The 14,780-nt window shown below is 41.3% G+C and overlaps 1 protein-coding gene across 1 annotated transcript; it reads left to right on the forward strand.

Moving 5' to 3' along the window:
* Nucleotides 1-663: 663 nt before the first annotated feature.
* On the forward strand, nt 664-13,546 carry LOC306971914 (uncharacterized protein; the record flags this gene model as incomplete). The annotated part of the gene is made up of 4 exons (XM_079568353.1): nt 664-999; nt 7,657-8,020; nt 8,908-9,079; nt 13,356-13,546. Exons 1-4 carry the CDS (start codon nt 674-676, stop codon nt 13,544-13,546), a joined length of 1,053 nt encoding a protein of 350 aa, XP_079424479.1. The 5' UTR covers nt 664-673.
* Between the last annotated feature and the right edge of the window lie 1,234 nt (nt 13,547-14,780).

A 14,780-nucleotide genomic window follows, 5' to 3' on the forward strand; every position in this document is an offset into this window, starting at 1 on the left:
TTAACTCCCACCTGAACCGAGAGGATCTTTTTCCTCACGTCATCAGATTTTTCTTCCATCATTTATTGTTGGGCATTCAACTCATTTTTGTCATTTTTTTGGTCACATTTTTGCTACTTTTTCATCAATGTTTTCTCTCTGTTTTGTCACATTTCCATCACTGTTTTCGTCTCAGTTTTGTTGCTATTTTCACAGCTTTTTTCCAGACGCTTTTGGACTGGGGTAAAGCCACACTGGAGAAAATGTGCTCGGTTCAGGTGGGAGTTTATCTATAAAGTATACACATATTGTTTTCCCTGTAGCTTGCAGGCTACAGTATTCTCAAGTATGTAAGCCACACGGATGATCAGACGAATCTATCTGGAGGGTGGCGGTAGTGCGCTAAGATAGTCCACGCCCGCCGTTAAGCAGCCAATGGACAAGCAACAAATCACTTCCGTTGCAAAGACGGAAAATGTGACAAAAATGTGATGAAAAACGTGACAAAAACTGGACGAAAAAGCATCAAAAACGCCACAAAAGAGCGCAATGAAAAGAAATGTTAAGTGACTACAGCAAACCGGAAGACAGGAAAATTCAACCAATCACAGCGGACGAAACAAACGTCGTTTCCGGACACACTTCGCGTTGTTGCTGCGGTTAGCTCGTCCGGTTAGCTTTCCATTGGAAGCTAATGCTAAGGCTTGTGAAAATGCCCGACATCCAAACACTGAGGGCTGTGGTGAACGAGCGGCTGACTGCGGCCGCTGAGGAGATATTCGCGCTGTTTGAAAGGACGATCGCGGAGTACGAGGGGGAACTGTGCCGCTCCCAGAAGGAGAACCGGAGACAACGACGCCTCCTGGACGAAGTGACCCCGAGAGGCCCGCTGCCCTGTGCGGGAGCGGAGGTCCGGGTTCCCTCGCCGAGTCCTGGTCCCGGTGTGAGCCACGAAACCGTACAGACTGCGGAGATTGAAGGGGAACAGAGCGTCAAACAGGAGGAAGAGCAGCTGCCAGTGTAAGTCACAAACATGAGCAGGTCTGACAACGGCGTCAACCTCTTAACCCCCACCTGAACCGAGCACGTTTTCTCCAGTTCGGCTTTACCCAAATCTAAAAGCTAGAAACACGTGTCAAAATAGCAACGAAGATGAGGATGAAAACGCAATTTAAAAAAAAGTGGAGCGGGGGAAAAAAGCTGCAAAAGAGCGACAGAAAACGTGACGAATATGCGACGAGAAACTGACAAGAACACAACAAAAACACTATGAAAACAAAAAAAAAGCATTAAAAGTATGATATGACTTAAGAGTGGTCAAAAAGCAACAAAACACCGACAAAAACGTGACGAAAACGTAAATAAAAGCAAAAAAAAAAGAAAAAAACGTGACGAAAGTGCGATTAAAAAAAAAAGACGACAAACGAAAACCTGAAGAAAGCGTGATGAAAAATCACAACAAAAAAAGTCACGTTCAGTTTTGTAGGTCTCAGCTTTCAAATGAGGCATTACTCTAGTCTAAAAAAAAACTGTAAGCTCCAGTCCAGAAGTCACGTAAACACAGCACAGACTGCGTTAGCATTTAGCCTCCTCTATAGAGCTCCGGACCCCACGTGACTTCCGGTGTTCGGGCTACCATTTTGGCAGTAAAATGACCAGCGCCAGCATTGAAGCTTTCAAACCATCGGAGTACTCATCTCATTTTAATGCGCATGACATTGAGCGTTATTTAAAAAAGCTAAATCGGTTAAATATTACCGACCCATACAATGCCCCCGGGGTGCTTTTCAAAAGTATCTCCGCCGAAGAAGACGTCCCAGATCTGCAGTATCCGGATATATTTAACTACCTGATAAACTTCCCATCGTCCTACACGGGTGACTCTCTAAAAGCCTACAAAAGCCTGGAGGGTTTCAAATGGACTCAGTCTGGCTTTGTGACGAACATCCAGCTGTGGAATCTTCAAGCAAAAAATTGCTTTATCATCACTGGAAGGGTAAGTGTCCCAGTTTAATAGGTAGCTAAGCTATTGTAACGTTAGCATGGTTGGTAGTTGTCCGGGTTGCTAATTTTTTTTCCTACAATGGGAAAAGGCTTTTTCCCTTAATATTACTCTTTTTAAGGTTAGGGTGTTGGCTAGTTTGGATCAGTTTAAAATAGGGTTGTTCTCAAATGTGGCCTTTCCCATCCTAGGAAAAAAAATGTCGAGTCTGGGTTGTTTGTTTATGTTAGCTTGGCTAGCTACCGCGGTGCGTCTGGCTATCTGTAGCAAGTTTCTATCTTGATGTACCCAACTTGGCTAACATTTTTTATTTCATTTGTAGGTTAATCATTCCCAAAGGCTTAATGACCCTCAGTTAAAGCCATGGATGGTGGTGAGGAATGATGGTGTTGTCTTGGGAGCCCATTGCAATTGCACAGCTGGACTTGGTGAGAGCTGCTCCCATGTGTCAGCTGTGTTGTTCAGCATATGGTAGCATAACAATGGAACAAAAGAAGAGATAGCTGTAACATCTAAGAAGTGCAAGTGGGCCACCCCAAGTGAGGACTCTTTAAAGAAAGTGGAGTATCAGCAGGGCAAAGACATCATATTTAACAACTCTCAACAAAATAAGAAAGGAAAATCTTCGAAAGGTCATTCTGCTCCCCCAGCTTTCCCACCTCTGACCGCTGCTGAGCAAGCCCAACTCTACTGCAACCTCTCCCAATGCCGCACACAAGAGGGGCAGATCATCAAACCAGCAGTCCTGTCTGTTGTCAAAGAGTATGCAGCATCCTATGTTCCAAAGGCTGTCATGCGGGATCTTCCAGAACCCCTCACCAACCTGTATAACAAGCAGGCAAGAGACCTCAACCTGGCAGAGTTACAAGATCGAGCAGAAGCACTATTTGAAGACATAACTGTGACCAAAGAACAGGTATAGAAAATTGTATTTTCTTTAAAATAACAGGAGCTAATAACTGAAATCTAAAATCTATCATGTACTGCATGTGTACAGTCTGTGCAAACTTAAAATGTTATGTGTAACAGTTTGAATCGTCTTGTTTTCAGAGTGATATAGTAGAGGAGGAGACCCGAGCTCAGTCCAAATCCAAAATCTGGTTTGAGCAAAGGAGTGGTAGGGTAACAGGATCTACCTTCAGAGCAGCCACAAAGACAGACATCAGGAAGCCTGCAGTGTCTCTGATAAGACAAATATGCAAATATCCAAAGTCCCATAGTTTCACCAGTGAGGCTACCAGGTATTCATGAGCATAGAAGGGTTAGGGTAAAATAGGGCATGCAGTTATGTAAAATTGTCATTGGTGTACAATCAAGTGAATGTGATGTAAGAGAACAGGGAGGGTAAATCGAGGAAGCACTATTCTAAAAAAGCAGGAGTGTTAAACCAAGTAGTAACCTTTTGAAAGAGCAGGGAGGTACCAATGTGGGGTGACATTACGATTGTCCAAAAATAATGTTATTGTTTTTTCTTCAGATGGGGATGTCGGCATGAGGAATTGGCAAGAAAATACTATGAAATGCAGCATCGCCTCTCACACACGGATGTCATCGTAGGATCAGCTGGATTCAGGATTTCACCCCTGCACCCATTTATTGGGGCCTCACCTGATGGATTTGTTTCCTGGAGCTGCTGTGGCTCCGGTGTGATAGAAATTAAGTGCCCATTTTCTGTAAAGGACCTTTCTGTTAATGAGGCAGTAAATTCTGTTGCACACTTTTGCCTTGAAAGAAATGCGCAAGGAAAAATTAGACTGAAGCGGGACCATGTATACTACTATCAAGTGCAGATGCAGCTATTTGTTACTGATAAACCATATTGTGATTTCATTCTGTGGACTGAAAGGGAAAGTACTTCACCTTTTGTTGAACGTGTCAAACCTGATGTTGCATTCTTTGACAAAGAATTGGAATGTGCTCGTGACTTCTTTAAAAAATGTATAATTCCAGAGCTGCTAGGCAAGTATTTTTCTGCACCAAAACCAGCACCAGCAGCAGCAGCATTTGCTGATAATAGTCAACAACAGTGGTGCTACTGCCGTGAGCCAGAAGCAGGGAACATGTTGGTCTGTGCATCAGGTTTTTGCTCAGTTAAAAAATTTCACCAAACCTGCCGTCGCTTAAAAAGGGTCCCAAAACAGTGGGTATGTCCCAGCTGCCGAAAAGTAATAAATGCACAAAAGCAGAAAAAACTTTAGTGAGGAGACTGTGAAATTAGTTAACAGTTGTAGCTGATACTGTACCATCTTATTTATGAATAAACAGTTGTTCAATCAATATTGTTCTCTTCCCCATCATTACTATTAAGTATCTGTAGCAATCAGGAATATAAAACATGGGTAGGTCATTCATATCAAACACACGAGAACAAATATTTTGTTAAGTGGAACTAAGAATGGGTGAATGTGCTGCTTGATCTGAAAAGACAGTGTCATCGCATCAGAATAGCGAGTTATCAAAATTAGTAAGTAATGTTACAACACGCAAGCAAGAAATGAGAGTCACAAAGGTTTATTTGCTGGTTGAGCACATCTGTAGCCAAACACATCAGTTCAACTGTACATCCACATCACTGGAAGGGCACCACCGATTCAGACACATTTGTAAGTGCACAACATACGCTCACTATCTTGTCAAGGTAGGTCACATCATTTTCTCTGTCAATGTCTGTGAAACCTATGGGGACAGTGCTTTGCAAGACTGTGTACTTTTGACGGAGAACTCCTATTACCCTTTCAATATGTATCCTAAGAGAGGCTAGACATCTGGTGTTCTCCAAGTCAACAGGATCTAACTGCTTCTTTCCACGGGTAAATGCCGGAATCTTTAATTCAGCTTGGCATCTCTGAATGGACTCTTTAACCAAGAAACCTCTGTCCGCTAAAACTACATCTCCTGGGAGCAAATGAGATAAAAAATTACTTTGTTCTGTGATAAACTTATCACTTGTCCGACCTCCCCATCCAGTGGAAATGAAACCAATGGAGCCTTGAGGGCAAATTGCAATTAAATATTTCATTGTGTGGTGTGATTTGTAAGATGAGTAACACTGAGCACTGGCTAGCAATCGACTGGGTTTCTCTTGAAATATTTCAAAACAGTCTATAATGCAAACTGTCTTTTCAAAGCTACTGTTTCGAAATGCATATGGAAGAGATGTTCTTAAGTATTCTCTGTCAGGCCACAACACTAGACTTGGCACCAGTCTACAATGCATCACACTAATACAGTGTTTGAAGAGCTTTGAAACTGTGGTTGAGTCAATGCTAAAATAAAAAGCCAAAAATTCAAAGGACAAGTTCATTCTAAGCTTCATTAAAGTTAACATGTACTGCTGAAAACATGTTAAACCAGATTTAAGTTTGAGAAACGGAGCAACAATATGAAAAATTGTCATGAGAATTGAATATGTTGATAAACCAGTAAGAGAATTAACCCTTTTATCATCGTTATGCAAGCTCATTTCATTCAGTGTAGTCCTATTGATTTTCTCCTTCAGCAACATATTTTCAGTCCTCAGAGCTTGGCATTCTTGCTCAAGAGATTGGACGCCTTTACCACAGGTTTCAGTGCTGCATGATGGAGTTGCTGGATCATCCTCATGGAGAACAGGCTGGACATCATTTCCAGGTTCTTCATGGGTAGATTCCTTCAAAGGCTCTGTGGTGGGAGTCTGGTCTGCAGTAGAATCCTTGGTGCCGTCTTGGGGATAATCGGTTGATGCTCTGATGAAAACACAAAAGTTGTATATTATGAGTACATGTATAAACTACTGATGACAGTGTGTCATTTTTTTGTCAATCACTCTCTGTTTTCCGCTGTATATACTAGCTTTCATTAGTAAGTACATTTTATTTGTAAAGCACATTTACATCCAAAGTTCTTTATAGTCAGTATATGATAAAGAAAAAAAAATGCATAAAATAAACAATAATAAAAAATAGAAAGACAATGACAGGGACAATCACATGCATAGTCAGTGGCTGCCAAATTCAAGTCAGTAGAGTTGTGTGTGATGATTTCAAACCAGCCACAGATGTTATTGTTTTTAACTCAATGGGTGTTATTAAACCTACAATGAATGTAGGTTTATAATTTTAACAAGTCCATGGAAGTGGGGTTGAACAGGTTATTGAACTTTAATATTTGCACCTGGGAGGGATGACTTTTGCAGATAGCTTTGTCTGCTCTATCTTCTGTAGCTTTGCTTTCTGTCGTCTGTTGAAAACCTCCAGTCTCATTTTTCTTTTCCTCTTCTCTGGAGATGGAACGTAGTTGAAAATAGATGGAACGAAGTCCGGACTCAAGGGATTATCACTCTTTCTCCCTACAAAATAAATGAAAACATTTCAGCATCGAACTGGGTTTGGTTTACTACGTTAGCACTTGTTAGCTTACAAAGCATGGCATTGTTAGCCCCACAAATTGCATGCTATAACTAGCTAATAGCTATGCAGTATTAAACTGATCAGAGACCACAATTATAGCCGATTAAATAATGAAGATACTTATGTTAGTGAGGGTTGTATTCGGTAACTGACCTGATAAGAAGTGATCGCTGCACAAGCGGAATCCAACAGCTGGGGGGTCCCATCTTTCAGTCTTGTTTTGCGTGCTCCTGGCTCTTTTAATGGCGCTGATCCACTTAGCTCGTCTCTCCGCATCTTTAGGAATGCGGTAAAACGACGTACCTTTCTTTTTCCCTCGTTTATTTGTGCAACCTGGTGCACAACAGTTGTCGACCATATTCAGCCTCCTTTCACCACAAGTCTGCCGAATGCTGCCAAAATGGAGATGCCCACTGTTTCCTGTCCCGTTACTACGTCATCTCCCGGAGCTCTATAGCTCCAAACAAGGTGAAGATAGAAGCTACCAAGCTCTTCCACGTTTTCCCTATTTAAATATGGTTACGTAAAGTGTTACACAATAAAGTATAATAGGTAGTGTTCACGTGACATCACAACATTCTAAAGAGCCTATAGTTTAACATTGAGGTGGAGGTCAACTGACGGTAACTATGGTAACGGTGGTATCTGACAAAATGCATATTTTTATTTCTTTGTTTTTTGGCTCATATCTCAGTCGTGACTGGAGGAATCCACATGAAACAAAAACTGTCACAAAGTTCATCGTCTCCTCTGTCGGCACATATGAGCTAATGTCCAATTATTATCTCTAAAAAATGTCGAAAAGTGGTGACAATATGCGAAAACATGACCATGATGTTGTCCAATAGAAAAGACTTTCAGACAAAAAAAATAATATCACAGGTTTGTGAATCCAGTCACGATCAAAAACTGATGAGGAAAAACAATTGACAATTTTCGTTTTGGAGATTTCTTCCAAAAACTGCATTTCTCCCATAGAGTTGCATTGGCCCTGCCCTCCATCTGACATTATGACATCATCACATTCTAAATCGTGAATGCCGCCTATTGCACAAAATTAAACAGTGTGGATTTCCTAACGAGATGGGAACTATATTGTTTGGCGTAATAATACCAGGCGTAGTTCGACGTCCGCGCAGTAATATCTTCACTTTACAGTGCGAATGCCGAAGTATTCCCCCTTCTCCTCCCCCTTATGGTTTTCCAGGTGATGTTTGATGCTTTTGTTAGACTTTTAAGAACTGTTGTTTTTTTGTTTTTTTTTAAATGAGCTGGTTTATTTTTCAGGTCAGTCCCAGAGTTCATCGCTGTCTGTGTGAAGTCAGAAGAATCCCCACTGCGTCAAAGCGAGAACAGAGAGGAAACACGGGACGTCAGCCCAGAGCCACGTTTCCACACGGAGACTCGGGGACGCGCTGAGTTCTCGTCCGGCACGAACTATGACCGGGAACCACCATTCAGGTGCCCAGCTGCCCCGATGGAGACAGAGACTGATGGAGACCACGACCACCGAGTCCAGTTCAGAGACAGACACATAGGTCAAAACTCTGGTCTGTCCTCTGAGTTGCAACCGGGGACAAGTTCCACGAGCAACGACGGAGACGTGTCCACAACTGATGAAGGAGACAAGAACAAGATACATCAGTGCCCTGTGTGTAAAAATAAATTCTGGAGTAAGTTTAGTTTACAAAAGCACTTTAAAGTTCACACAGAAGACAGACCTTTCTGCTGTTCAATCTGTCCCAAAACATTTATTCATAAGGGCGATCTGGATAAACATCACAGGATACATACAGGTGAGAAACCTTTCTGCTGCGCATTCTGTGAGAAAACATTCACTCAGAAGGGCAATCTTGACAAACACACACGGGTACATACAGGCGAGAGGCCTTACAGCTGTTTGCTTTGTGATAAAACGTTTTCAGTGGCCTGTACTCTCCAAGCACACATGAGGACACATACAGGCGAGAAACCTTACAGTTGCTCACTCTGTAATAAAGGGTTTAGTCAGGGCTCTGCTCTCAGAGCGCACATGAGCACACACACAGGTGACAAACCTTTCAGTTGCTCCATCTGCAATAAAGGGTTTAAGCAGAGATCGTACCTGCGAGTCCACATGAGGAACCACACAGACAAACCAGAGCCGAACCAAAGCACCGACTCGTAATGTCAAACCTCGTGGCTTTTCCAAAGGTCCTGGCATTCTTTTAAAAGTGCTGTGTATTATTATTTTTGTGTCAAACTGTTATAATTCACTTCAAGGTGCCTCTTAGTTTAGTTTATTTAAAGGACAGTGTGCAGTTACATTTAAAAAACAGATTTAGCACTATTCTAATTTCCATCTGTAGTCCTACACAGTCGGCCTCCATGCAGGGAGAGAACATCGAAGTTGTGAGGACTTACAAATATCTGGGGGTGCTCCGCCTCTTTTTCTTACGGAGGTTGAGGTCATGTGACGTTTGTAAGGAGCTGCTCTACATGTTTATCAGACTGGAGTTCCCCCTTTTCTATTGTGCTGTCGCAACCTGACAAAAACAGACAAGGGCCGGACGAGCCGGTAAGGAAAGCTCGGTGATCGGGAGGTCCCTGGACTCGCTGGATCCTGTGGTGGAGACGCACATCAGGAAGAGGCTGGATGCCATTTTGGATCACGTCTCCCCTCCGCAGTGTCCTGGCTGCTCAGAGAAGCAGCGGCGGCGTCTCATTTCAGGTTTAGAAAGTCCTTTGTGCCCAATAAGACTTTATAACCCTCCTAACCTGTCTGCCCGTCTGTTATTGCCTGATGTTCACCCGGATTTGCTGACGTCGCGTTTTAACTGTTTGTTGATGGCTATTTATTTCTTACTTTTCTATGTGATGAAAAATAAGAAATCAAATCTAGAGTGTTTTGATTTGGTGATATTAAACTGGAACACATGTTGTAAAATAGGTGATTTTGTGTATTTACTTTGCTTTCCAGATTGTCAAAGTCATACATTTCACACATTTTAAAGATATCAAATAGTTTTTTGTCAACTTGTCTCTTAACACTTTAAAAAAGAAGCTTTACTTACTACCGGAGACCGACATATAGGTCAAAACTCTGGTCTATCTTCTGAGTCAGAACCAGGGACAAGTTCCACTGCCAACAATGGAGACATTCTGCAACTGATGAAGGAGACAAGGCTCGCTAGTGTGCGGTATAAATACATTTTGGAGTAAGCTAAGTCTAAAAACGTACTTTAAAGGTCAGATAGACAGACCATTATGCTGTTCAATCAGTCAAAAAACACTTACACAGAAGGGTCATCTTTATACACAGAAGTACACACACAGGTCAAACCTTACTTCTGTACAGTCTGTCAGAAAGCATTTAGCCTTTAGGACACATACAGATGAGAAACCTTACAGCTGTTCGACGGTTTGCAGTGAACTGTACTCTCAAAGATCACATGAGAACTCACACAAGTGAAAGACCTTATAGTGTCTCACTTTGTAGGAATGGGTTGAGCAGGAGTTCTTCTCTCAGGAGAACTCACGTAGAAGATACACCTTACAAATGTTCGATCTGCAATAACGGAGATCGTATCTGGAAGCACATGAGGAATGACACAAAGCCAAACCAGAGCTGAACTGAAGGCGACTTCACACTTGTGTTCATCTGAAGTCTGTCCCCCGGTCATTTCTCCTGACCTGAGTCTGAACCAGGAACTCACAGAGAGCAAAGATTTTTGTTTGATGTATTTAGGGGAGATAGAAAGGCGCTATATAAAATAAAGATTACTTACTTACTATATAAGTTTAGAACCATTCAGCAATGCATTTCAGACCATGTTTTTCAGACTACCAAGTTTTCAAAAGTAAAGCTTCTTTTAGTGTTTAGAGAAGTGCCTTCCTGTATACATTTGTTTTGTTTTAAAGAGGGGGTATTATGCTTTTTTCAGTCACATAGCACCAGTCTATATCACACTATAATGATGACCAAACCTTCTGTTGGTCTGTAAATGCAGTAAATTAGAATAACTGCCTTGTATAAAATTGCTCTCTCAAAATGGCTGTAGTGAATGTCTTGAAATAGGCCTCTGTCTCTTTAAGAACCTCTGACCCTTTCCGACACGCCCCCTCCACACGCTGCCTGTGGCATCAGTGGGGAGGGGGTTCTGCTGAGGAGCAGTGGTTGGTTACTCGGCTGGTGATGAAAGCTCGGAGGCGTCTCCAGGAGGTGGGGGCGTTCCTAGGAGGACTCAGGCAAACCTATCCCTAAAATGGCCGCCATCAGAGTTTTTACAGATTACTCAAAAATACGTGAATGTGCCAAGGCAACACTTCAGGCATGTTTTTAATGAGGGAATGACATAATGACATGATGTAAAGCTTGAAAAAGTCGATTTTGCATAACACCCCCCCTATTTTCTGTTCCTTGTTTTCTGCATTTTTTACCATTAAAAATGCAATTCCCTTAAAGGATCTATATCATGCTATTTTAGCCATTCCAAAGTTAAGTATAGGCATTTATATGATATATTGTACCTCTACCACTATGGAGCACTCATTTTTGTGATAAATATAAGTGTTTTCTGGAGGTATTTAAACAAAACGCTTCGATTCAGTTAACTCCGCCCCCTCTCTCCGCGCATACAACTTTACCGTAATATAAATAAAAAACAATAAGTGAAGTTACTTCACGATGCAGTTATACGGAGTTGACATCTGCAACACAGCTTCATAAATGGCTAACACACATGCTAATATGCTAACACACAAGCTAACCCGCGTTTGGATTGACTCACCCTCTGCTCCATCGCTGTTTACATTGTGGGACTCGCGTTGGTTATAAAAGTTAATCCACTTTGGTTCTGGCGAAGGTTCACCAAACATCCATCAGAGACAGTCACAGAAAAACAATATTTTGGTGACAGTCGCTGAATCCAGGAGAAAAAAAACAGCTGAGTGGCCTCTTCTTGAAAAAGGCTGAATAAACTCCTCGTCCTCGTAGCCAAACGCGCTTCTTTTTCTCCGTGACATGATCGTTAGTTAAGAATAAAGAACAGATGTGTCCAGAGTAGGTAACGAGCTCCATCTTCACAGCTGCAGCGCAAACATGACTGATCTGTTCAGACGCTCAGGGGTGTGTTTGTTTTGGCCACAGCTGACCTGGAAGCACTTCGGGCACATCCTTTTTTTATTTTTTATTTTACTCTTTGTTTCTCTCTTACGACAGAAATAATGAAAACGCTGTTTTACAAATTAAAATCAGGCCGTAAGCATAGAATTAAGACATTACATTACAGACGTCGAGCACTTCCGTTCCGCTGTTACGACACAACTGAACACTCGTTCACCAGGAGCGGGAGGAGCAGCTGCTCAGAGAGCAGGATTCAGGAGGATTACTGAGAGCTGCGTGAATGAAGCCACAAACCACTCTGGGGGGGTTTTTGATAAGGAAATAGCAAAACAACATGGCTAAAAGCAACAAAAAGTCGATTTTGCATGATATAGGACCTTTAACTGTAAATAATATTACAGAATTGACCTGAAACTGTCACGGCTCACTCTAACCCAGAAGGACGACGAAGCAGGTAAGTAATTAACAGATTTATTTTGGTAACTTTACAGGTGGAGCAGGAGGAACCAGGCAGGTAGGTATATGGACAAGATGGCAGGCAGGCAGGTGAGTTGGCAAGATGGCTGCTGGCACCTGAGCACAAAAAATAGGTTACAAAAAATACAGATTTCACAAAGAAGGAGCCAAGCGTTACTAACAGGATAGTAGAGACAACGACCTGGCGAGGAGTGGCTGAAGAACCAGGCGTCTTATACTGCAGGTTGATGAGGATGGATGAGTATCAGGTGTGCCAGCAGCCAAGCCAGGAAAGCCACGCCCAGGTAGGAGGAAACAAACACACACACAGAAGGGAGGGGGGGAGCCGAGATGTGGATCCTGACAGAAAAAAGTACAGTCTACTCAATATTAAGAATCCCTTTTTCAGGGGAGTCTATTGTACATGTTTTTAGTGGTAGGGATAACCTACACAGACACGGGGAGAACATGCAAACTCCACACAGAAAGGCCCTGTCCGGGAATCAAACCCAGGACCTTCTTTGTGTGAGGCGCGAGCACTAACCGCTGCACCACCAAGCCTATGGTTCAATTTTAAAAACCATAAGGGATGGATTTTTGTTTTGTCATTTACTTCTATGAATATGGTATTTGCCCATAATTGTTATGATATTGTAAATTCTAAAAAGTTCCTTCGGAAGGTTGTCATTAATAAAGAATTTGCTCTATTTTCATTACTGGACAAGAGAAAAACAAATGTTCAACAGTTTCATCTTCCTGGAACAGCTGTTGGAATGATGATGATGGAATAAAGACGTTGATTCCCTTGTGTCATGTGACTCATGTTTTCTTCTTCTTCTACTATGCTTAAAAAGCATGTTGTCGGACAACTTTCTTGCATAATAATTAATACTTATTTAAATATCGTTTTTGAGTTATTGGTCTGATCTGAGGTCAAACCTTTTTTCTGCACAGTTTTCCGTTTGTGCTGGTTCAGTTTTGAAAATATTGCTCTAAAAACTTAAACCCCCGCCTTAAAGCTATGGTATGTTAGATTTTGTGTGTGTGTGTGTGTATTTCATAAACATGAGTTGTCTCCATTTATGAGTCCACATGTTCAGACAATAAGATTAAACCTTACAATTTCAATTGTTTGTAAAATCAAGATTTGAAGAAAGCGTACTAACCTCAGAGCTGGAGATGGATAATGTTTATTTAATATTTACAAAACAAAAGTACATTCCAAACCTTTTCATATTTTAAACATCAGTATTTTGTCTTATTTTGTGGGTTGTCTGCTTTATTTTTGTGATGCAGGTGGGGCAAAGCATGGAAACCTTCGTCAGAGATACTGGTTCTGTTCAGCCCTCTCTTCTGTGTATGGGGGAAAAAAAGAACAGCCTGCAAAATTTCTACATCTTGGATCAAAAAGTCCTCCCTTGCTCAGTGCAGACCGGAGTCGCCGCCTTTGATGAGCTCTTCAAGGCCCACTTCGCTTTTGCCTTGTCCTACGATGAGGCACTGCTCAACTTCTACACATTCATCCAGACCACCGTGTACGGCATTGACATTGGCAGCATGAAGGAGAGCCCTCGGGTCAAGGAAATCCAAGCAAGACTTCTCAATACTGAACTTTAAGGTAACATCGGGATTCAAGTGTTTCATCTGCAGAGTGCACCACACCAGTTGTTCATTGTTATTTAGACATCTGAAGTTTCAGCATGGTCTGTTCCCTGAGAGGTCATTGTGTTTGAAATGTGGAGAACAAGGATGTTCTTTTGTGTTTTGCCCTTATTCTGGTTATCAATGGGACTTAAATCAAGCTGACCAAGACATTGTTGATTCAGGTGGGGACAGATTTGAACCAACTTAAAGATGTAAAACTATGAAAAATACTGATCACAGGAATATTCCCATAACAAAACAGACGCAGAGATGAGGATGTAAAACAATTTATTTACAATTTAAAAACCAAGAATCAAAACAGAAAACTGAACAATTATCTCCAACCAATGCAAACATTTCTGATCAAAACTCATTCAACATATTTACAGTATTTCATAAACAAACAAATGTATTTTTAAGAACAAAATGAACACATTTAAAACTTGTTTAAAATATATTTCCAGAAGCAGTTTTTAAAAGTCAGACATTCGTGACGTCAATTCAAATAAAATAAATCACTTCTAAAATAAATTGTTTTCACAAGTCGAAAACGAATTGTCTTTAGAAAATGACACACAGTTAATTAAGAACAATCTTAAAACTTTATATTAAGTGACTTGTAAATTGATTTCTTCAGAAAAATTGCTGAATGTTGAAATGTGCTTTAAACACTGTGAGTTTTCATGTGTCTTATCCGATTACTTCTCTGGGTGAATGATTTCTGATAAACTGAGCAGCTGTAAGGCCTCTCTCATGTGTGTGTTCTTCTATGTTTATCTAAAGTAGACTTTCTGGCAAATGTTTTATTACAGATTGAACATTCGTATGGTTTCTCTCCATTGTGTGTGCGTGTATGTGTCTTGAGGTTAGTGAGCTGTGTAAACTTTTTCTCACAGACCTGGCAGCTGAAAGGCATCTCCCCTGTGTGTGTTCTTCTATGTCTAATTAAATTACCAGCTTCATTAAATGTTTTCTGACATGTTGAACACTTGTAAGGCCTCTCTCCTGTGTGTGTTCTTCTATGTTTATCTAAAGTAGACTTTTGGGCAAATGTTTTATTACAGATTGAACATTCGTATGGTTTCTCTCCATTGTGTGTGCGTGTATGTGCCTTGAGGCCAGTGAGCAGTGTAAACTTTTTCTCACAGACCTGGCAGCTGAAAGGCCTCTCCCCTGTGTGTGTTCTTCTATGTGTAATTAAATTACT

Source organism: Gobius niger, assembly GCF_951799975.1.
Source record: "Gobius niger genome assembly, chromosome: 12".
Taxonomy (NCBI): domain Eukaryota; kingdom Metazoa; phylum Chordata; class Actinopteri; order Gobiiformes; family Gobiidae; genus Gobius; species Gobius niger.